At 36.8% G+C, this 23,049-nt stretch overlaps 1 protein-coding gene across 3 annotated transcripts in view; it reads left to right on the top strand.

The window, feature by feature from the left end:
* The window catches only part of CFAP20DC (CFAP20 domain containing), a 256,111-nt gene that overhangs the window by 172,045 nt on the left and 61,017 nt on the right, over positions 1-23,049 (top strand). For 2 of the 3 annotated variants that reach the window (XM_019724118.2, XM_074313195.1), the window contains one exon: positions 6,903-7,280. The exons of the other annotated variant lie outside the window; for it this stretch is intronic. In XM_019724118.2, coding sequence (XP_019579677.2) covers positions 6,903-7,280 — 378 coding nt within the window. The remainder of the gene's footprint in view (positions 1-6,902; positions 7,281-23,049) is intronic. 3 annotated transcript variants of the gene reach the window in all.

The raw sequence follows: 23,049 nt of genomic DNA, 5'->3' as shown, positions 1-23,049 counted from the left end.
AAGCACAGTATGGAACTATATTTTGTGGAGAGCTATAAAATCAAGACTGCCATGTAAAATGAATTATCTTAGGAAAGCTATTAACACAGCACGTTTCATACTATTGCAGCATCTGAAAGAAGGAAAGTATGTTACTGTTATTTCTGTTTTGTATCTTATGCCATTATTCTCAATGTGGCTTCTAGTATATACATCTGGTTTGCAACTTGAAATAGTTAGCTTTATATTAATATTTTCTTATTCCCCTAATTTAATTTTTCATTTAGCAATACTGTCATTTTTTTCCTCAAACTCTGGTTGTGGATCATATATTAAAGCAGATTTTTTGCAAAGACAGGTAGTCTGTCTTATGTAACAGTCCAAATTGGAACATTTGAACCAAAAATATCCATATTTGGATATGAATTATGTGGACTGACTGACTATAATATTCAAGTTAGCTAGGAAGCTTCCAGATCCTCTCTCCATCTAACTCTGTGGAAGCCTAAAGGATAAATTACAAACAACAGATTAAGAGGATCATTTTAGCCCTTCCTCTCAGCTTTCCCAGTATTGTTGCTCTCAAGGTGTTTTTTAGTACATTTTATGTGTTGGAAAAAATACAGAAGGACTTTATTTTTAATACATCACCTTGCATTTTTATCCCTATGTATTATGAATTACAACATGACACACTATCTAAACCTACCAGGCACATTTAATGTTATTCTGTGTAATTCTTTTAGGCTGTTCACATCTACATGTTTTTATTGTTATCTTCTGATGCTCTGTTCTTTTCTGAAAAAGTCTCAGGTCCCTTGGTTCCTGTGACTTGGCTCTTCATTATTATAGGCAGGTAAAGACGATTATAAAACTCTTGTCTGCTTAGAATAACATTCTACAACTTTTGCTAAAAGATAAACATCTTGCAGATAATATTTGATGTGGATAGGAGTGTTCACAAGAAATCTTTAAAGTGTCATCAGTTAAAAGAGCATGAAGTCTAACTTATAGAAATATATGTTTTTGTCTTGAACCATTAAAGTAGTCTCATCATTTTCCCCAAATAGTTATATGATGTTTGCCCGTCCCGTATAATCCCTGTAACTTCCTCTATGATTTGTCTGTGAAGCATCATTGGCTATAGGTAAAGATGTTTACAAAAGTAATTTGCCCAACCCCTCTTAATACCAAGCATGCTGCAGGTTAGTGACCTGTTAGAAAGTCATATCTTCCTTTCATCTTATTTGCTTATAAACTAGTAAAATGCATACTAAGACACCCCTATCAATTATCTTTGCCACCCGGAGAAAACTGTATTGCTTTAATAGTTTCCTATAAAATTCACGAGGTGGAAGTAGAAATACATCTTGGGGATTGTTGTTAGTGAAGCCATTTAAGATACATTTGAATGGTCAATCTAGTTATCATCAAAGAAGAAATGATTTTTTCATTCTCTTATGACTGTAGCTATATTTCTGCAAATAATTGTGCTCTTTGGTTGACATTGGAAATACATACCTGTATCATCTCTGTTGTCTGCTAGTCCAACTAAAAGGTACTGTCAGCTCACATATTTAGTTACCAAAACATTGGACAAAAGTGAAAACCCCTGCTGACTGGATCACAATTACAAATTCAACACTGCCATCAAAGTGTGTTTGGAGTATTGCAGATGTCTTTTGTTATAGAACTTTTAAGAATGTTATGTAAGACATTATTCACAGTGAGCTGAATTTAAAAATCAATTGAAGTATAAATAACTATGATCATCCACTGCTACAAAGGCTAAAACAGGATTCTATCCTGACTCACTCAACATGGAAGTTGTGATACAAAGAGCCTGGGTCCCATCTGCTCCAAGTAGATGGCCCTCAAGAGTCATTAAAATTATCTTTTTTTAAATTACAGCTCAGCAAGAGCAATCCATTTTGTGCATCCAGAACTTATTGTCCAAATGCCAATCTGCATGTCCTTTTAAGAGACTAGTTGAGTAGACGAGGTGCTGGTTCCTTGGGGAAATTATCCCCACCTTCAGTATACATACGCTGTGCTGCAGTTAATCAGACGACTATTGATGGTCCTGGCACTGGGGTTCGATGGAATATTTAACAAACAAATGTTTCTCAGCCCAAAAGACACTCAGTTCAAGAGATTTGGTACTTTTAACAAAACATATTAAGTTAAAGCAAAAGTATTTTGTATTTGTTCTTCTGAGAAACAGATTAACAGATGATTGGAATGCGAAAGTAGCTTGACCATTTCTTTACTCCTCTGAAAAATTATATGCAATTGTGTACCAGGTTTTCAGTAGCTAAGCCATAAACCAAAGGGAAAAGAGTGGTTGTTTTTCCAATCAGACCATAGTAAGCTAACTTCTTATGCATATGACAAATGTATGTTATATAGAAAAAAATTAATCCCGAAACATGTTGAGCCCAAATGAATTACATATGAGAGATCAATCAACCCCGTCCATACCTGTATCATCTATTTTAGGAAGGCAAAAGCATTACTAAAGAAAGGAATAGGGTTTTGCCAGTGTACACTCCTAGGAAATACTATACTATTTTTTATTCTACATTTATTTCCTCTCCACAGGAGAGAGCTGACCCAACTCAAATCAAAATATTAGTCTCATATATCATCTTGCCTTTCTCATTTATCCTAATTCTCCTTTCAGAATCTGGGATAAACCAGATTTAGTGGTTCTGGGGCAGCCAAAATAAGCAAGACTTTTATACCTTCTCCAGATTCTTTAGTTATTTGTGTTTTCCATATATTTAAAATAGCATGGAAGCATATTACCGTGGAAATGCAATGCAATGCAACCCAGAGAGTACTCACCAGGGAACACAGCTAAATCTGTCCACTTCTTGGCCCACCTCCACGTCTTGACCTATCACATTAGGAAAAATGTGTGATGAATGTTCATATACATACTCATGAATATTTCTGTGTAAATAATCACTGCTCATGTCAAGCAAAAAAATATATATTTTACCCCTGAGTGAACCACTGGAAGGAAGAAAAGGCTGTACTCTGACCCAACAACACAGGTGGAAAAAATAGACTTCCTATCAAATGAGTTGATTTTTAAAGTATTTTTTAAATGATGTAGCAAACATCTGGTTTTCCATGCATTCCTCTCATAATAGTACATCTGAAACTTTTAAAATGGCATTTACTACCTTCTACCTTATGAAATGATTACCTTTGTAGTAATGTATCTCTCCGCTAGTATTAGACTTTATACCTCTTGAGGGCAGTGTCCACATTCTTCTTACCTGTGTATCTTACATAGTGCCTAGGAAATGCCTTACACGTAACAGGAACTTGATAGCTATTTATTGAACTAATGTTTATTGCAAAAGCTCTTAATTTATGCCTATGTCATATACAAAATGGAATCCCAGAGTGATCCAGAGATTTGGGCCTAAAGAGTCATAAATTATACCTTTTCCACTTAACTGGTCTTCTTTTAGGACCAATCTGTTTTAAATCCACAGTATATGTCTTTATTTTTTTATTGTGAAAATATGATGGAAATGAGAACATAGAGGGTCTTTTGGTCACAGAAATCCCACTGCCAATTGTGTATAACAATTATAGGAAATTAAACCTGAATTAAAAATAAAAAGTTGGAGAAGATAGTCCACTAACAGCCAGACTCAATTTTAAAAAAATATATATATATCTATCCACTTCTACCAGTAGCTTCTCAGAACTAAGGCTTGAGGGGGGATGTTTATATTCTCTGTTTACCTTCTCTAAACAAGACAAAACTTTTATTCTTGTTTTGTCTCTATGCAATAAAAATTGCAAACATCACCGTTCCGTTCCCTAGTAATTTAGGACAACAGGCATTTTTCAGGTCTCTGGAACTCTTTCCAGTTTTCTGCCTGAAGGCAGGGTTCTTCAACCACATGAGTATTTTCAGGGTTCCAAGAACGACAGTGAAGGACAAGCTCATCCAGTAAGTGGTGTACAGCAGAGAGGGTTGCCCAGTGCCTGCAGTACTGTTGCAAGGGCGGAAATATTCTGAGCAGTCTTTAGACATAAAGTAAGGGCCCAGGGATTGACACCCCTCACCATTTTTACCCTATCTGAGATTCTGAAAAAATAGTTTCACCATCATTTATTAAGAAATATATGTATCAGGAGATCAGGCCAACAACATAGACAAAGAAAATTAGGCCCAGAATGAGTGCCAAGAAGAAACGTTCATAAAAGATCGTGAGATACTCTGCAGTTTTCATTCTTTATTACAGACAGGCAAGTTATGTCTTAAGAGAGGTTATAAGACCTGAGGGTACCTTTCTTGAGAGCCCTGTTGTCTACTAATCCCACCTACTTCCTACAAGTAGGGAAAGTTATAACATGACGGGGTCAGGGAAGAGCTTCATGACAGGATCATGACAGTTCCCTGTAAGAGCTTTCCAGAGTCACTAAGTGCAGCAGGCTCTGCCTTCTACAGAGCTCTCAAGTCAGCCCGCCTACCCATCATCACCACCACAGCCACCTCAGCATTTCTAATCAGAACAGTTTAAGCGTCTCGTAACTGACCTCCCTTTGTACTGTCTCCACAAACACTCTAGACACCCCACAAACAATATTCACACAAACCCATGCCTCCTGTTTTATACCATTGTGGCATTCCCCTGCGTCCTATCGTTCTATGATTCCTCATTGCCCTTTGGGAAAAAGCCCCTGCATGGCCAGGATTCAGTTTGATCTGCCATTACATTCCCAGCATCTGCAGTTCCTGGAGCAATACTTAGCCCATGGTGAGGAAGACAGAGAGACATACAGATGGATAGATTCCTTCCAGTTAAAGGTTTGAGAAGATGTGGTACATATATGCAATGGACTATTACTCAGCCATAAAAAAGAATGAAATCTTAACATTTGTGACAACATGATGGACCTAAAGGATATTATGCTAAGTGAAGTAAGTCAGACTGAGAAAAACAAATACCATATGCTCTCACTTAACATCTTAAAAACAAAATACATGAACAAACAAAACAGAAACAAATTCATAGATACAGAGAATATTTTGACAGTTGCCAGGTGGTGGGGGCAGGGGGCCTGGGTGAAAAAGATCAAAAGATTAAGAAGTACAAGTTGGTAGTTACAAAATAGTCACTGCCGTGTAAAGTACAGTATAGGAGATATAGTCAATAATATTGTAAAAACTATGATGTTGGGAGGCAGTTCTAGGCTTATGGAGGGATCACTTTGTAAGGTATATAAATGTCTAGCCACTATGCTGTACACCTGAAACTAATATAATATTAAATGTCAACTGTAATTGAAAAATGAAAAAAAAATTTTTTTAAAGAAAGACTGAAGGGAAGGAGGGAGAAGAGAGTGATATCCTAAAATCAGGATAAGTATCACAATTATTTTGTCCTTTGTAGCAATATTGGACAATAATGTACTTTTGTTGTCATCTTAATGTGAGATATACGTATAAAATGGAGAACAATTTTTGATATGCTGAAAAACTCATGATTTTTGTTTATTTCAAGCCTTTTTAAATTATATTTGTTTATTATAAATAGATTTCATTCAAAAAAAGAAGGTTTGATAAATTCCTCTCATCCTCTGCCCAACCTTGAGTAGGCTCTCTTCTTACCTTCCCATATACTTCATCTCTACCAAAAGGGAAATTTCACCTTAGGTAGTGATCTGTGTGGTTAGTGTGTATGATGGCCAAACATTCAGGAAGAAACTGAACAGTTTAATCAGTCAGTCAAATATTTTGTTTAAAAACGCCAAACTTTGGAAATAACTGGATGTTTGATTGTGTGTGGCTATAAATAGAAGGGTAGGGGAATAGCTACTGAAACTGAATGTAAAATATACATTATCAGACATCAAATAATGTCTTTAAAATCTACTGTCTTTTTATTGATATTTTTGTTCTTAGTTTATCATTTTAACATCCATTTATTTATTATGTACTTAACTAGATAAGACAAATTGGAAAAATCTACCATAGCAAGTACAAGCAATGATCATATTAGTTTTTTCTTTAAATTTATTATTTTATAGCAGAAAAATCTACCAACTGAAATAGCACTATATTTCTTGTTACCATTATTTACTTTCATGGCCATTGATTTTATGTTTGTAATTCCTCCTTTCTCAAATTTTAAAAATTTAAACTCTTGCTTTCCTAGGGGCAATTCCAGAACTATACACTTGTAAAATTCTAGCTGCCACATTCAGCTTTCCAAATAATTATATTTAATGAGGTTTATATCTTGTGGGAAAAACACTTTTTATAATTGAAATTTTCGTGTAAGAAGAATATTTCATCAAACAAGTTTTATCATCCAGCACTCTTGAACAACAAAACTGCCCTACAATAATATTCAAAAATACTTTGACAGGCCCACTTATTTTTAGAGTAGCATTTCCCTATAAGCTAAAAACCATAAGTTCTAGTTCTTTCTTTTCCCATGGAGTTAGCTTATCAGGAAGTAAAAGTATACAATTCTCAGATGTTTTACGTAACTTCCGATGCATACTCTTCTTTTAGATATTCTTTGAATGAATACATTTGAGTGACTATTTCTTAAATGTTCTCTTGTTACTCAGTGGTAAAAACTACACCTTTCCATACCAGCGGTACTAGATGTAGCAGGGCACTTAGCACCTGATTTATATCTCTTTACACTGCTGTGTTTAGTTACTTATATTTCTATTGCAGAATAAACCAAAATATATGTATATATGGATATATTTTGGTTTCTTCATAGAATATATGAACTTATTAAGAATAAGCCAAAATATATGTATATATGTATGTATTTTGGTTTATTCGTAGAATATATGAACTTATTAAGAAACTGTATTCAATCACTTACCACATGTTTTGGCTCAAAATGATTTTCCCTTTGTTCCCTGTGTAGGGTAACCACAGTGTCCAGGGTTCTCCTGGTCAAACAACTAGTCCTTCTGAGCTAACTCAGTTAACATTAGAGAGCACGCTGGGGAAGGCTGCAAGGCGGACAAGCGAAGAATATCTAGAAAGTGCCTACACAGAAGCAGATGCATCAGAAAGCCAGAATTCCTTGGCGAAGCAGATAGATAAAAACAACTTTCAAACAAGTTTGGTGCCAACACCATGCCTTTCTCCCCCTGGAAGGAGGAGTGAGTCCTCTCAGCAAACTCCAGATCCCATTATCAAAGCAAAGGACCTACCAGCCCATCAAGTGCCAGCTTCAATAGTCCAAAGCTCCCTAAAGGAAATCTCAGGGGAAACGTTGAAACCGATGCCGGCAGTGTCTGTAAGTGGTTTCCCTCTGGTTTACATATGTGGGCAATAGACCCTGCTGTGTGCTGTTCTGTCCCGCTTTGCACACATTTCCAGCAGCATCTATTTTTCATCATTTGGGTAATCAGTAATGTATTTTCTTCCCTATTCAGATGTGTTTTCACTCAGTAGCAGCAGCTGTTAAAGAGTATTGCACATCCCATCGATAATAGAAGGCCTCATGTTTTTAACGAGAAAGATAATTATCATAATAGTTATTTTTTATTTCCCAGTTACTTCTCATTATTTTAGTTATCACTGCCTGCAAATTATAAATGAAGATCTTATTTTTGAGCCAAAGGCTTGCCAGTAAAATTGACAGATTTTCAATAACAATGTACATTAAGAGCCATAAAAACATCATTATTCTATTCACTTTCTGGTCTCTTTGCAGCAGTTCCCCCAAATAATAAATGATATGAGTGAAGGTTAACAGTAAAGCAGTGTCATTGAATAAATCCCTAGGCTGGTTTGGTGGCTATATTCATGTCCATCAGATTGATTTTTTTCTTCCTGCGTAAGTACTTTTCTTCCTTCAATTCCCCCATAGCTGCACTTAGAAACCAGAGGCTATGCAGAACAAATGGCACTTATATTCCATTTTTTAAAAACATTAAAGATTTTCTGTATTTGTCATGTCCTAAGTATTCTATATGTGTTACAGTGGAAAACTTTGGTACAATTGTGTTCTAAACAATTTAGAGTGGATTAATTGTTACCTACCACAGGTAATAGACATATATATCATCATCAACAAAATGGAAATAGCTAATATTTCTTAAACATTTACTATGTGCCAGACATTATGCCAAGACTTTTTCCATGAAGTATTTCATGTAATCCTCATAGTGACCTTGAGAGGTAGAGACTAGCATCATCCCCATTTTTCAGATGAGGAAACTAAAGTTCAGAACAGTTATGTAGTTTATTCAAGGAGAACAGTTGGGGAGTTACAAATTAAACCTAGATTTTCTGAGTCTAGAACTACTGGCTGTGTCTACCGTGCTATTTTGCACAAGTATGTGCTGAGTCATAAAAATGATGGCCTTTTCAAGAAACATCTAAAGATAAAACGGAAATCGCTTTTTATTTCTCATGCATGTGTACATGTGTGCGCACACGCACATAAGAAAATAGTAAATCAACCTAGCAAAAATGGATTTGTTTTATGGTCATTTAGGATGAAAGTGGTCAATAGTATTTTTGCATGTTTTTGATTTTTGAAACTATTTCTAAAACAAATGTTCTTGTTCTACCCAACTGTAACTTTTTCTTTGGTTGTGCTAATACTTGGAATACAGCTGAAAAGTAACATTACAGATTTAGTCTACAACGCTGCTTCACTTGACTGCAGCCACACTAGACTGCCGCCACACTAGACTGCCAAAAACAGAACCAAAGCAAGTCTGCGGAAGCACTCCGCTCCATTTTCCCCCTAATTTCTTTGCCACCACCTTCCACTAGGCAGAATCTGTCATCCTGTATATCCAAAAGATTGTTTCTTTTCAATCATTTTATCTTTCTGTAGAAATAAAACCAATCAGCTTGGGAACTTCAGGTACAATTGGATTTTAAGTATGTGGCCGCTCAGCAAAGTACACTGCCTAAAAAAAATAGTGCACTCTGATAATACTGGGGAGTACTGAAAGGAGCAAAGGGATCAAAGTTTGGGGAGAGAGCAGGGACTTTCCCTGACCCACGCTCTTCATTTAAGAGGCTTTTAGAGTAAGACAGTTTCCAGAAACCATCTGAGTTGTTTCAGAAGACCCTTCTTACAGCTGCTCACTGCAGACAACACAGCGCAAACCTGACACCTGTCTGCTCCACACTGGAGCCCTCTGAGATATTACTATTCCATTTTATAGCTAAGGAGACTGACAGAGCAAGCGCGTCCGAGGGTTTCACCCCTTTGGGAGAGGAGCTTTATTTTGATGAGGGGATAAAGGCCCATTTGTGCAGAAAGGTTTGACCTCAGTGTCAAAAATCAAACTAATAAAACTTGATCTCAGCCCACGTGATCGCTACAATCTACAGCTCACATTCGTGGATGTGATCATCTCAGTTTAATAGGATATAAAATTGTTCAAGGCACAGGCAGTCTGCCCCATTTCAAAGTGAATTTACTGTACAAGTGGAGTGTTCTTCCAGAGACACCATTTGAAAACAAATTCATGGTCATAGTGAAAAGATTCTAATAATCAACATTCTCTCCACTTGATGTTTGCAGGTAAGAATCTGTGGAAACAAGCTTCCTCAAAACAATGTTGTGTGCTTACTAACTCCACGAAGTAATGTTCCCTCAGATCCCAGGAGCCCATAGGGGTGGCTTTTTTGTAATGACTTTACTAAGATTTAATTCTCATAATATAGAATTTAGCTCTTTTTTTTACTAACCAAGTTGTGCAACCATTACTACTACCCAATTTTATATAATTTTCATCACCCCAAAAGAAACTCCACAACCATTAACAATCACTCCCCATTCTGCCTCTCCACCGAGATTTCTGGCAACCACCAATCTGCTTTTTGTACCTATGGATTTGCCTATTCTGGATATTTTATATAAATGGAATCGTACAATATATGGCCTTTGTGTCTGACTTCATTTAGCATAATGTTTTCAAGGTTCATCCATATATAGCAATTCATTCCTTTTTAGACCTGAATAATCATTAATTATATGGATATGCTGTATTTGCTTATTGATTTATCAGTTGATAGACATTTGGTTGTTTCCACTTTGGGGCTATTTTGAATGATGCTTCTATGAACATGTGCAAGATTTTGTGTAGACATATGTTTTCAATTCTCTTGAGTATATATGTAGGAGTAGAATTGCTGTTTCATATGGAAGTTTATGTCTAACTTTTGAGAAGCTACCAAACTGTTTTCCAAAGTGCCTGTGCCATTTTACATTCCCACCAGTAATGTGTGTGTGTGTTTGGGGGTAGTGGGGAGACATGGCCCAATTTCTCCATATCCTAAGGCAATACGTCTTATTGTCTGTCTTTTTTATTTAAGCAATCCTCTTGTGTGAGAAATGGTATCTCATTGTGGTTTGAGTTTGCATTTCTGTAACAACTAAAGCATCTTTTCATGTGCCTATTAGCCTTTTGTATATATCCTTTGGAGAAATGCCTATTCAACTCCTTTACCTACTTTTTTTGTTGTTAAGATATTTATACTTTTAAATTGGATGATTTGTTTTATTGTTCAGTTGTAAGAGTTTGGACGCAAGTTCCTTGTCAGGTATATGATATACAAAACTTTTCTCCCATGCTGTAAGTTGTCATTTTTTGATGGTATCCTTTGAAGCACAAACGTTTTGAATTTTTTTTTAAGTTTTTTAATTTTAATGAATTTCAATGTATCTATCTTTTTCTTCTGTTGCTGTGTTTTTGGTATTATATCTAAGAAACCATTGCCTAATCCAAGGTCACATTTATTCCTATTTTCCTCTAAGAGTTTTATAAATTTAGCTCTCAAATTCAATGCTTTGATCCATTTTGAGTTCATTTTTTTTTTATATGTTGGAAAGTTCAGCTACATTGTTTTGCATGTGGGTATCCAGTTGTGCCAGTACTACCTGTTGAAAGACTGTTTTTTCTCTGTTGAATTGTCTTGTTACCCTTTTTTGAAAAATCAGTTCACTGTACTAGTCAGAGTTTATGTTTGACCTCTTGATTCTATTCTATTTATATGTCTGTTCTTATGCAGTACCACACTATCTTCATTATTATAGTTTGTAGTAGGCTTTGAAATCAGGAAGTTTGAGTTTTCCAACTTTATTCTTCCTTGTCTTGATTGTTTTTCCTGTGCTGGGTCCCTTGCATTTGCATATGAATGTGAGGGTCAGCTTGTCAATTTCTGCAAAAAGCAGCTGTTATTTTGATAGGGATTGTGTTGAATCTATAGATCAATTTGGGAAATATTACCATCTTAACAATAGTATGTTTTAATTCATGGGATGTCTCTTCTATTGTGTTTTTAATGTCCTTCAGCAATGCTTTGTACTTTTCTGTGTACAAGTCTTGCGCTTCTTTTGTTAAATTTATTCTTGAGTATTTTATTCTTTTGATGCTATTGTGAATGCAGTTGTTTTTAATTTCATTTTTGACTTGTTCATTGCTAGTGTGTAGAAATACAATTGATTTTTATATTGATTTTGTATCTTGAAACCTTGCCGAACATTTATTAGTTCTAACAGTGTTTTTGTGAATTCCTTAAGATTTTCTATATACAAGATCATGTCATGGCAAATAGAGATAGTTCTAATTCCTTTCCAATCTAGATCTTATCTTTCTTTTTCTTACCTAATTGCCTCCATCAATGGATTTAATTTAAATGGAAAACTTTTCTATCTTTCAAGATATTTAAGATTTAATACTTTGGCTAGTGAGGCCCCAGTACTGGCTTCTAATACAGACATGGTAAGCTCAGTCAGTCCTAGAAGGAGTCTGTTGGTATGACTCATAGGAAACGTACTGATGCAAGAAGAAAATTTTGAGGTTTATCCTTGGACTAGAAGTCCATCTACTAGTAATGTGATGCAGGTGGCTGGCTAGCATGGTAGTCCTTATATGTAGAGCACTGACACATACGTGGCGATTTCTGCCACCTAAGCTGGGTCTCTAAAATAAAGGACCTCCAGCAGATGGGGTACAGCTATTCTGGTTCTACATCTGGATAAGTAAGAGCATCTCTCTTCTGTTAACATCTATCAGGCCAGACTTTCTCCCAGGGGCTAGAGATACACTGACCAAGACAGATAAGCTTATTCTGAATAAGACAGAATAAGACAGGGGCTTATTCTGTTGGGAAATACAGACAATAACAAACAAGTACATAAATTTATTGTAAACTCTGATAAAGGTGTGGGAACTGAAAATCAGGGTGATATAATAGAGTAACAGGTTGGGCAGAATGGTGGGTACTTTAGGTATTACCTGACTGAGTAGGTGACATTTGAGTTGAGATCTAAAGTTTAGGAAGAAGCCAGCCATGCAGAGAACCTGGGTATAGTGTTTTAGGCATCAGGAACAGTGGGTAGAAAGCTCCTGAAATGGGCATTTTTGTAGCTGGGACATATGGGCAGGACGGAAGTAGAAGAGGATGAGGTCAGAGAGGTAAACAGAGCCCAGATCACATAACGTCAGGAAGGCCGTGGTCAGAAGGGTGGCCTTGATTCCAAGTCTTTGAAAGGCTTTCATTTCCATTCAGAAAGTTTCCTCTAGCTGTGTCAGGAATGAATAGAAACAGGGAGAGGAGATGAGCTATTACTCCCATAGTTCAGAGCGGAGATGAAGAGAAGTGGCAGATCGCTGGCAGATTCGGGAGGCAGGACTGACAGGGTATAGGGAAGAGGAAACAGGAGGAATCGAGGATGACTCTTAGGTTTGGAACCTGAACAACGAGGCCATGGTCATGTCATTTACTGGGCTGCAGATCACTGAGGGCAGATCTGAGCTATCCACTTAGCCATCAAGGTACTGCAGTCAGGAATGGTGCGTGGACATACCCCGAAAATCTGAGCTCTTGCAAAGTGTCAGCGTGAAGCAACCTTATGACAAGGGAAAATAAATGGCTTACAAAAACAGGTACAGGACAACTGTCTTTCTTATCCCCCAATATGGAAGGATACTAGTAATTCTTAAGGAATGCTTACTGAAACTGATTTGCTAACTGCTTGGTAAATTTCTTCCTTGCAAGGTTTCACTCATATTTCAATAGAATTCTCAATTATGAAGTTCAAATATTTTTAATTAAGAAGGAATACAGCCCTCTGGGTAATATTGCAACCATGTAGATAGCTGGTAATTAAAATTTTCCACATGTATAACTGCCTGGAAACAATTTTGAATGAATCATTTTAAACCTACAAATGTCATTATGTGCATCTTTAAAAAAACAAATAAAAAAGACGTATCTAACAGGCTTTGTGATCCCAGAAAAAGTTTGAGCTTATTGAAGAATGGTTATTTTCATAAAAAAGACAAAATATGCTACCAATTATAAATTCAGGTATTCTCTTTAGGAAAAAAAAATGTGACTTTTTGTAGCAAAAAAAAATTGTAAAATGAGTCACATATAATTTTTTAGTTTAATTTCACATTTCCATTTTGGAAAATCAAAACTGAGTTATGGAAAGACACTTTTAAAGATATTTTAGGTATAATATGAGAATTTTCTTTTCCTTTTATTGTCAAACAGTTTCCTTTGGATAATGAAAAAGGATTAGTTTTATTGCCTCCCTGACAAACTTGAGCACAGTGTTGGAGTAGAGCATATCTGTCATCATATTTTTTTAAGAAATAAGAGTCAACCTATATAATTTGTGCTTTACAAAGTTAGAGAAAGGTGAATTTGTAAATTATTTTAGAATTTTAAAAGCATCAGCCCATTATATAAAGTTCTGCATTTTCTAGGGTATATAATACTCTTTGTTCCAGGGGAAGCCATCTGTTTTTCTTTGAATTTGCCACTCAAATATGTCTTTGCAGCTGTCTTTCTAACAATACTCTATTGTTTGAAGAATTCGCAAATGTCTGTCTGACCCCTGACTGGCTTCAGCTACAACAATACTGCATTGTTGCAAAACACCTGTTTGGGGTCAGGTTGCCCTGTGTGTTACACATAGACTCATCTCCCTGCTCTCACTGTGCAGGTGTTCTCAGGTGGAACCATAGGTGCCCACAGGCCTGGTGCTGCCCTGGGCCACCTAATATACAGCCTTCCCTTTTGTCACCCTCAGGGCCTTCCCCAAACAGGGCCCTATGTCAAGTGTGTCTACGTTTTCATTCTTCCAAACCAAGAAGTCAAGAGCAGTGGACTCCCATGGTTCTGATTTGAGCACCAGCTCAAATCAGACAGACCTGGATTTGAGTCCTGGCTTTGCTGCTTCTTACTTATGTGACCTTGAACAAATTTCTTAACCTCTTCGAGCCTCGGTTACCTTATCTATATAAACTTAGAGGAAATAATAATACTTATTCCACAGAGTTGTTGTAAGTACTAAATGAGATAGTACATATGGAACACTTAGCCCATAATTTGGCAGGGTATTTTCTTCTACCTATTGCTGAGTAGTTAGTAATGTAACCAGTATACCTAGCATTCTAAAACAAATGAAACCTTTTCAAATTCAGTAAAATCCAGAAACTAGTTATAGGTACTGTTCAATAAGTACTAGCTGTATGTGCTTCTCGTCCTCTGTTAATAGTTGAATCAAGTGCTAACATAAGAGTGAATTAATGGCTCACTTCTGCCAGGTACACGTTGGTATTTTCTCAGGGATACTTTGAAGAGAGAAAAACATCTAGAAGCAAGACATGGTATCTCTCCATTCATTCCCCATAGACCACCCTCTCTGTGCCTACCATGTTCCCAGAGCTAAACTGTAGGTGTGTAGCTTCCTGGTTGATGGAGTGAATTGAACTTGGGCAGGACTAGTAGCATTTCATAAACCATAATGTTAGCGATGGTAAAAATGCTTCATTTATTAAATTGGACACTCCTACCAATTAATAGCCTTTGGAAAAGAGTCTGATATTTGAAGTTTTCTTGAAACTACACTCCCTCCTGTCTCTGAAAAAACAAGGTCATTAACTCAGTTCTGTCTTTCAATGAACTGCTGGGCATATTGCTGAAGCTACAGAACTTGGTGATTGAATAACATTTGTGCTACAATTAAAAGTATTTGCATTAAGCATAGAAATTTTCGAGGTGGAATTTACTCCAAGCCCTCTACCTTCTTTCTGAATATTTTTTAGTCCAAACTCCTGCTGATGCTACAGAGTGGTTTGTTCTTTTCACTTTCTTTATACCTAGTACCTAATTTAGTTGTTGACCAAGGCAAAATGATCTAGAGTATATATAGAGTATGTTAAACTAATTTAAAATGGAATTATGATCCAAAATGTTGGTGATGATGTGGAATTGCAGACGTCATCAGGACATTTTGGTACCTCCATGTCTGAGCAGCTTGGTATGCAAATAATGTGTCACTTATTCTAATGAAGAGGAGCAATTTCAAGTTCTCAAAAGTTTTGGAAATTGTACATAGAAAGACAAGAATTAAGAGACTATCAGAAGTATGACTCAATGAAAATGCAGCGGTCATTTAGCCACCACACGCTAGCTTTTTTTTTCACTGTCAGTGCTCCAATATTCTAATGTGAAGGTTAGCATCCTACTAGTCAAATGTTTACCGGAGAAGTACACCTTCTTAAATGCCTTGGTTTTCTTTATTTTAAATAGGAGTAAGTCATACCTGCCATTTCCTACTTTATGTAAAAGGCATTAGGCTGACGGTATTTCCTAAACACATTGAGATCGAGGTCTTTAAGAACCTTTTTTGTGCCTTTAAGGATTGGGGGCACTTGCCATGTGCCAGGCCCTCTACCATGCCCCTCACTTTATCTCCAGTCTCCATCTCCACCCCTCCCAAGAGGCCTTACTCATTCCTGTTTGACAGATGAGGAAGCAGAGAGGCTTTCATTTATGCACGTCCAATAAGTGACAGAGCGTGTCAAACCCAGGAGTTTGGGCCAGAAAAGCCAATGTACCTTCCACCACGCTGGAATCCCCCACCCCGCCCCATTAAAAGCCGCTGACAGAAGTCTGTGATCATGTGGCAGCTAGGCTTCCATTGTCACTTTGAGCTTTGCAGTATTTTAGTGTGCAGAAACACACACAGATGTTGGTCTGTCTGTCATCACTCTATTACAACCAATCTGTTTACATTCTTAAATAATTAAAACTTACTGGAAGTTATCTTCCTCCCACTCCAGAAGCATCAGTTGGCTTACCTCTGCTATGTTCATTTCTATGGCCAGTGTCAGTAATTGTTTTCCTGCTGGTTCTTTAACTAATAATTTACACCATTTATTGACTGCTACTGTGCTTGTTTCTATGTACAAGGCTATAATCGCCTTGTACAGGGTAAATCCTTGAATATAAATATAATATAAAACCTGTTCAATTCGGTTTTACTAGATTCCTTCCAGTCATTAGTTTATTGTTAAACTCAGGATGTACCTTGAACTCAGAATATAGGTGCTAGAACATTACAAATTGTTTATCAACTCATTTTTAGATTAATAAAAACAGTTCAGCTCTATTTGTCAGAGAATTCTTTCTGAAAATTAGCATGTTGACTACCAAGGAAAAATGTATGTTTATTTCTTTTAGGTCATAGCTTAAAAGGGTATTCTATACAAATACAGCACATCAATATTAAGATCTTTTTAAAAAATCCTTTCTTGCCCTTCCCCCCCCCAAAAAAAAAGAGAAAGCCACATATGAGATAAAAAGTTCTCTCTTTGCAAGGAGTTTTGCCACTATTGGGTTTAATTACTCAAGAATTCTTTTCTTTTTAATTTATTTTTTAAATTTATTGGGGTGACAATTGTTAGTAAAATTACATAGATTTCAGGTGTACAATTCTGTATTACATCATCTATAAATCCCATTGTGTGTTTACCACCCAGAGTCAGTTCTCCTTCCATCACCATATATTTGATCCCCATTACCCTCTTCTCCCACCCCCCACCCCCCTTACCCAAGAATTCTCTACCTGAGATATTCTGAAGGGATTAGTATGCATAGATAATGAAGTATGGATTGAGTTGGGTTGCAAATTGTCAGACGTTTTAGAGGCAGCACTGGGACTGGTTAAGCCTAGGTCCACGTGAAAGCCCTTGACATAAAACACAATCTAGATTCTGACCAGTTGCTTCTTTCTAACAGCCTGACTCCTGATTTATGCTGTGTAAATTGCATCCCTTAAATTTAGCAAAGCTTTTCAAGTTGTACTGTGGCTTGGTCTTTAAGTTTTGATTTACCTCTTTGCATGGTGAAACGCACGCTGAAAGCTACCATATATTGTGAATGAGTTACGTGCTCAAGTATGTGTCACTTACAGCTCACATTTGTGGTTTATGTCTTCTTTTGATTCTTATTGCTAGTGGGCTTGCATCGCCAATGAATCAGGGCAAACGGTGTGGGATGTGTAGCTCAGGACTTTGAAACAAGTCTTCAAGGAGTGCTAGTTAGTGAAGAGATGTCCTGGAACATTAATTTACCATCAGCTATTATTTCACATGTCAGTGTAGAAATTAAACACTCTGCAAATAGCAATAGAGAGGACATTAATCATCAAATTAAATGCCAATTAAAATTTAAAGTTAGCTTTAGAAAATGGACTTCTACTTTTCTTGCTGTCATGTTGGGTTTCAAAACAATTTCCAAAACTTTCTAATTACAGCTTCAAAACTCTTAATAATACATACAAATTTAAACTGCCAGTGAGACTCACTATCCAGCCACATTTACAAAATGCTTTTTCTTTTCCCAATTAAGATCATCCAGAGTCAAGTGCCAGTAATTAACAACGAATCACTTCCTGGGAACAGTTTTTTGAGCCTTAGACTTTTTTGCGCGGTTGGTCACAGAGAAGTACGCGTATCGTAAACATATACTTTGATGAACTTTCACAACCTGAACAAACCCATGTGACCATAACCAGGGATCAAGAAAGAGAACAATACCAGCACCTCAGAAGCCCAGTCGTGCTCCCTCCCTGTCACCACACCTTCCTGTCACTGTCCCGTCACGACCTACCCCCAACCCCCAAGCCTAGTTTTACCAGTGTATACTCTCTTTTGTCTGGTTTCTCTCACTTAGTATTTTGTTTCTAAGATGCAGTATATCACTCATCTCATTGCTATATACTGTCCTACTGTGTCACTGTCACACCATTTATTTCTCCATTCTACCATTGCTGGGCATTTGTGTAGTTTCCATTTGGGAACTATTAAGAATATGTCTTTTGGCGGAATCTTAGCCTTTTCATAAGACTTGGGCAGGGGTGTAGAAGCTATTTGGTCTTAAAAGGTTTCGATTAAATTCTAGGTATTTCCATCCTTGTTACTTTGGAGCAAGATTACTGGTTTCATTTCTAACACAGTATGTGTAAGTATATTTCTAGTTTGTTTCATGCTCCCTCTTGCCCCTTTAAGCTTTTTAATAACAAGCTCCATACTTCTGGCTTGCCCAGTGTTTTCCTGCCTGATGCTTAGAATATGCTTTCATGTCACCCTTCCTATCCTTCAAGGCCCAGTGGAGAGACCATGTCCTCCATGAATCCTTGACTGATGCTACAAGGAGCGACCTTTCTCGTTTCTGAATGCCAGACTGTTTGGCGTGTCTCCCTTTTCTCACATTACCTTTTATATTATATTCTGTTAATAACAGCCTACATCCCCCTTGAGTCTTGCTGTAATTTAAAAGACTACAAAGAGTCAAGGACTGTTTGGTAGACCTTTTATTAAAAATTTCTGCAACATGATGTCCCCTGTGCTGTGGATGTCAGGCACTGTCACAGTGCAAACCGGATTCAGAAAGAGAGTCTCGGAGATCGTACTGGCTTCAGAATGAGAATAACAACCCAATTTTCTTCCAATTCAATTACACTCCCATCCATATAGAATAGAATGAGGTTCTTGGTCTGGTCTTGTTAACCCATGGCCACGTCTCATTTTGGCTCTGCACCACCCTTGTAAACTAAGCTTTGTGTTATCCACGGTTCAGTAGAACTGGTCCTTACCTGAGGCTCACAAAATTCTACAAGCAGATGTTTGATCTGTTTAGCTGATCTGTCTTAAAATCTTGAGAAGAGAGATTAGGTGAAGGGCATCAAGTTGAAAGGTTATTTTTGTTTATTGTGTTTTATTATTTTGCTGGAGTTAACAGTTTTCCTCTTAATCATTATGAAAGTTCTGTTTGTTGTTAACACTATACCTCAGTAAATGCCACCTTATTTTATACTCATTTCTTGGTAACTCTTAATTGCCCTACCAGATTGTAAGGCCTGAAAGCAGGGGCCACATATTACTTGTCTTTGTCCCTTCACTGTCTTAGGCTCCTAATAATGTCTGAAGAAAGGTCAATGAAAACGAAAGGCTAGACTGGCGTCATGAGGGAAGGACTTGCCTGGGAATCTGAGCACAGCTGATAATATAGACTTGAGCCCATTACCTTGTTCTTAAAACAAATCTGACTGATAATGTCTCCCTCTTTCCTACAAGGATATTTTGAGATGAGATTAGCTTATACGTAGCATTTTGAGCTCTTCAGAGATAGAATTACAGAAGGCACTTTGCCTCTCGGCATTGCATAATTTAGTTAGATGACATCTTGTGCTGGAGTCCACCTTAATGTGAGGACTTTATTGCAAGCCTTCTTTAAAAAAAATGAATGAATGATTAGCTTTTCTGGGGATTTAGAAATGGTTTAAGAGATTGCAAATCAAGAATGTATTAGTAGACTAAGTTAATTACCTGTCTCTGCCACCAGTCGTTATATTCATGACCCTGGAGAAAGTCGCTTTTTTCTCTCTGCTCATTTATGGCTGATCCTTCCAGGGTGTTGTCAGAATACATTATTACTGTTGGATGAAATAAAATCGTGGAAATACAGAGTTCTAAGCAAACTGAGCATCAACAGTTCCTTGCACATGGTAGCGTCTCAGTAAGTATTTGTGGAATAAATTAATGAATCAATCTATCCTTTTCCACCACTGCAGGTTACTGCAGTATCCCAGCCAGCTATTATTTCCCCCGCCTCTGCTTCAACCCTGACAGTGGTGGAGAGAATTCACTCCCTCTGAAGGCTACTCATTCCATTTGTCAACAAATTTAATTACTGTCTCATGCCACCTTAGACTTCTATGAGGCTTTTCCTAATTCTACTGAGCAGTTAGTCACTGCTGTCCTGCGTTCCTCAAGCATCTTAGCCTTATCTCTATTGTGGTATTGATTTACAATACCTATACCCCCATTTACAATACCTGTTATGCATCTCTTTCCAGACTGTGAGCTCCATGAGGACAGAGGTGTGTCTTATTTTCTGTATACTCTCAGCTCCTAGCATAGTACAGAATGGATGAAAGACCGGATGGAGGGGGACGGAGAAAATGAGAGGAAAGAGTGCTGTTAACAGGGAGCATATGTATTGATCACCAACTCAGTAGTCTCCTGCATGGACTGTACTCACCCTAGATGTGTACCAAAAACAATCCATTGGGCTTCAGGAAGAAAATAATTAAACTATTTCCTTTTTTTTTTTAAGCTCAACTATTTTAATTCCTATTTTTTAATGTATATTTTATAACATACATGCTATCTTAATATAGTTTATAGTTGTACATGTGTTTGATTTATAAATAACCATATATTGGAAGGTACATAATCAAATGTTTTCTGATAAAGGTGTGAATCGTAAGTTTGGAGACCCTTAGTTTGTCAAGTACCATGATAAGCATTTGATATATATTATTTCATTCAGTCCACCGAAAGTCCCATGAGGCATTTACTATGGTTCCATTTGACAGATAAAGAAGCTGAGGCACAGAGAGGTAATTTACCCAATCACATAGCGCTGGTAAATGGTGAAACTAAGGCAAAGACTCATATCGTCTGGCTAATCACTGCCCCATTCTCTCTTGTTTTTCTATTGTAGCACTTGGGGTTGTACCTCAGGCACAGTACAGACCTGTGGGCTAAATAAATAAATTGAATGGATGGATGGATTAATCATACTACATACTAAGGCTTTCTTAAGAAAAATTGCAAAAATGAAAATAAAATTTCCTTTTTTATGTAAAAGCATCTATTGGCAATGACAAGCCAAATAACATACCTATATGACACATTAGAATGTTTAGTTCTATTTCTTAACAGAAAAACTGAAGTGGAGGAAGGACAGGGAGTCATTTGATCACTGTTGAGCCCGATGTCAAGTGTTCTCACATCTCACAACGTCAGGTGTTCTCATTTTCACATCTGATTACCGAACTACTTTTTTTATTGAGATATAACTTATATACCATAAAATTCACCCTTTTAAAGTGTACAGTTCAGAAGATTTTAGTATGTTTACAAAATGCTGTAACAATCACCACAATCTAATTTCAGAACATTTGCATCACTCCAAAAAGAGACCCCATACTCGTTAACAGTCATCCCCCTTCCCTCTCCCCCAGCCCCTAGCAGCTACAAATCTGCTTTCTGTCTCTATGTACTTGCATATTCTGGAGATTTCATATAAATGCAATCATGCAATCTGTCTCTGGCTTCGTTCACTTAGTATAATGTTTTCAAGGTTTTTCCAATTTGTAACATGTATCAGTACTTCATTACTTTTTATAGCTAAATTATATTCCATTGTGTGGATAAACAAAAATCCATTCATCAGTTGATGAATATTTGGTGGTTTCTACTTTTTGCCTATGATGAATAATGCTGCTATGAACATTCGTGTATGAGTGTTTGCATGAACCTATGTTTTCGGTTCTCCTGGATATCTACCTAGGAGTGAATTGATAGGCCACATCGCCCATATTTAACATTGTGAGGAACCACCAAACTGGTTTTCAAAGTGGCCGCACCATTTTACATTCCCACCAGCAATGAGAATTGCAGTTTCTCCACATCCTTACCAACACTTATTACTGTCTATCTTTTGTATTATAACAGTCCCAGTGGGTGTGAATGGTATCTCATTGTGGTGTTTCTCTAATGACTATGATATTGAGCATCTCTTCTTGTGTTTGTTCCTCCCCAGTTATTTCTTTTGAATTTAAATTATTTCTGTTTCCCTTTTTTTATTTTTAGTGTTTTTTATTGGAATATAAATTTTGTTCTTCTTCTTGTGATATCTGTTTTGTCCCAAGAACTCTCAAAGCACCATGGCCTCTCAGGGGGCTAAGTTGCTAGAGACATGAACTCTAAGAATTTAAGTGAGTCCCCAACGGCAACTTTCCAGAAAATCTCCACATCACATTATTAGATCACCAGCTTTCATAACCCCCAAATGATGATGATGATGATGATGCTCTATTAAAAAGCTTTTAATGTCATAGAAACCCCAAGAATTTTTTTCACAATTATATTCTCTTAACTTTAAATTGCTATGAGACAGAAAAGAAGGCAGTAGCTGTCTCAAAGGGTCCTCTGAGAAAGTAAATGTAGAAGTTAAAATGTCCAAAAAATTCTCGTGTGTCATGGAAAAAAAACTCTTTGAGCACAACCAGTGTTTCCAGATGTACAAGAAAAATTCAAGATTGTTTTTAAGTTAGATGCCAGTCCTGGATGTAAATCACACTGCTCATATATGATGTTAATGCTTTAGTGATGTCGAAATTAATGTTTGTTATCAAATTTGGTTTAAGCCAGAGAAAAAGAGAAGGTTTTGAAAATTCCATATGTCAATTTCTTCCCTGTATGGTGAAAGAATATTTATTAGCCTCTAAAGATTTGTAGTACTATTCTTGAAAAAAAAGTGTGCCTGACAGATCACATATGTAGTAAAGTCCCTATCAGTAAAAGTGTTTATTGTAGCTGCGAGGTCTTTCTGGCTTTCAGACCTTACCTGTTCCCATCTTAAGTTCATATTTGATTTGGTGGCTTTTAACAGCACTAGTCATTCTCAGTCTTACTGTAAGTTGAATGTATTTGTTCATAATGTTGACAATGATGAAATTTATCAATTGTCTTGTAAACCAGACATTTTTATGGGAAGGGATTTCTCTTTTTGAAAAAACTCCTTTGAATTTTTATTTATTTAGTCAATCCTCAAAAAGAGTTGAGCACCAGACATGGGGAGTGCAGTAGGAGTAAGACAATCATGATGCTTTCCTTTGGGGAGCCCATAAGACTACCTGTGAAAAGCAATTACATAACTGC

The sequence above is a fragment of the Rhinolophus sinicus genome, linkage group LG10 (assembly GCF_036562045.2).
Source record: "Rhinolophus sinicus isolate RSC01 linkage group LG10, ASM3656204v1, whole genome shotgun sequence".
In the NCBI taxonomy this organism is placed as follows: domain Eukaryota; kingdom Metazoa; phylum Chordata; class Mammalia; order Chiroptera; family Rhinolophidae; genus Rhinolophus; species Rhinolophus sinicus.
This window is presented reverse-complemented; position numbering and strand designations above follow the sequence as displayed.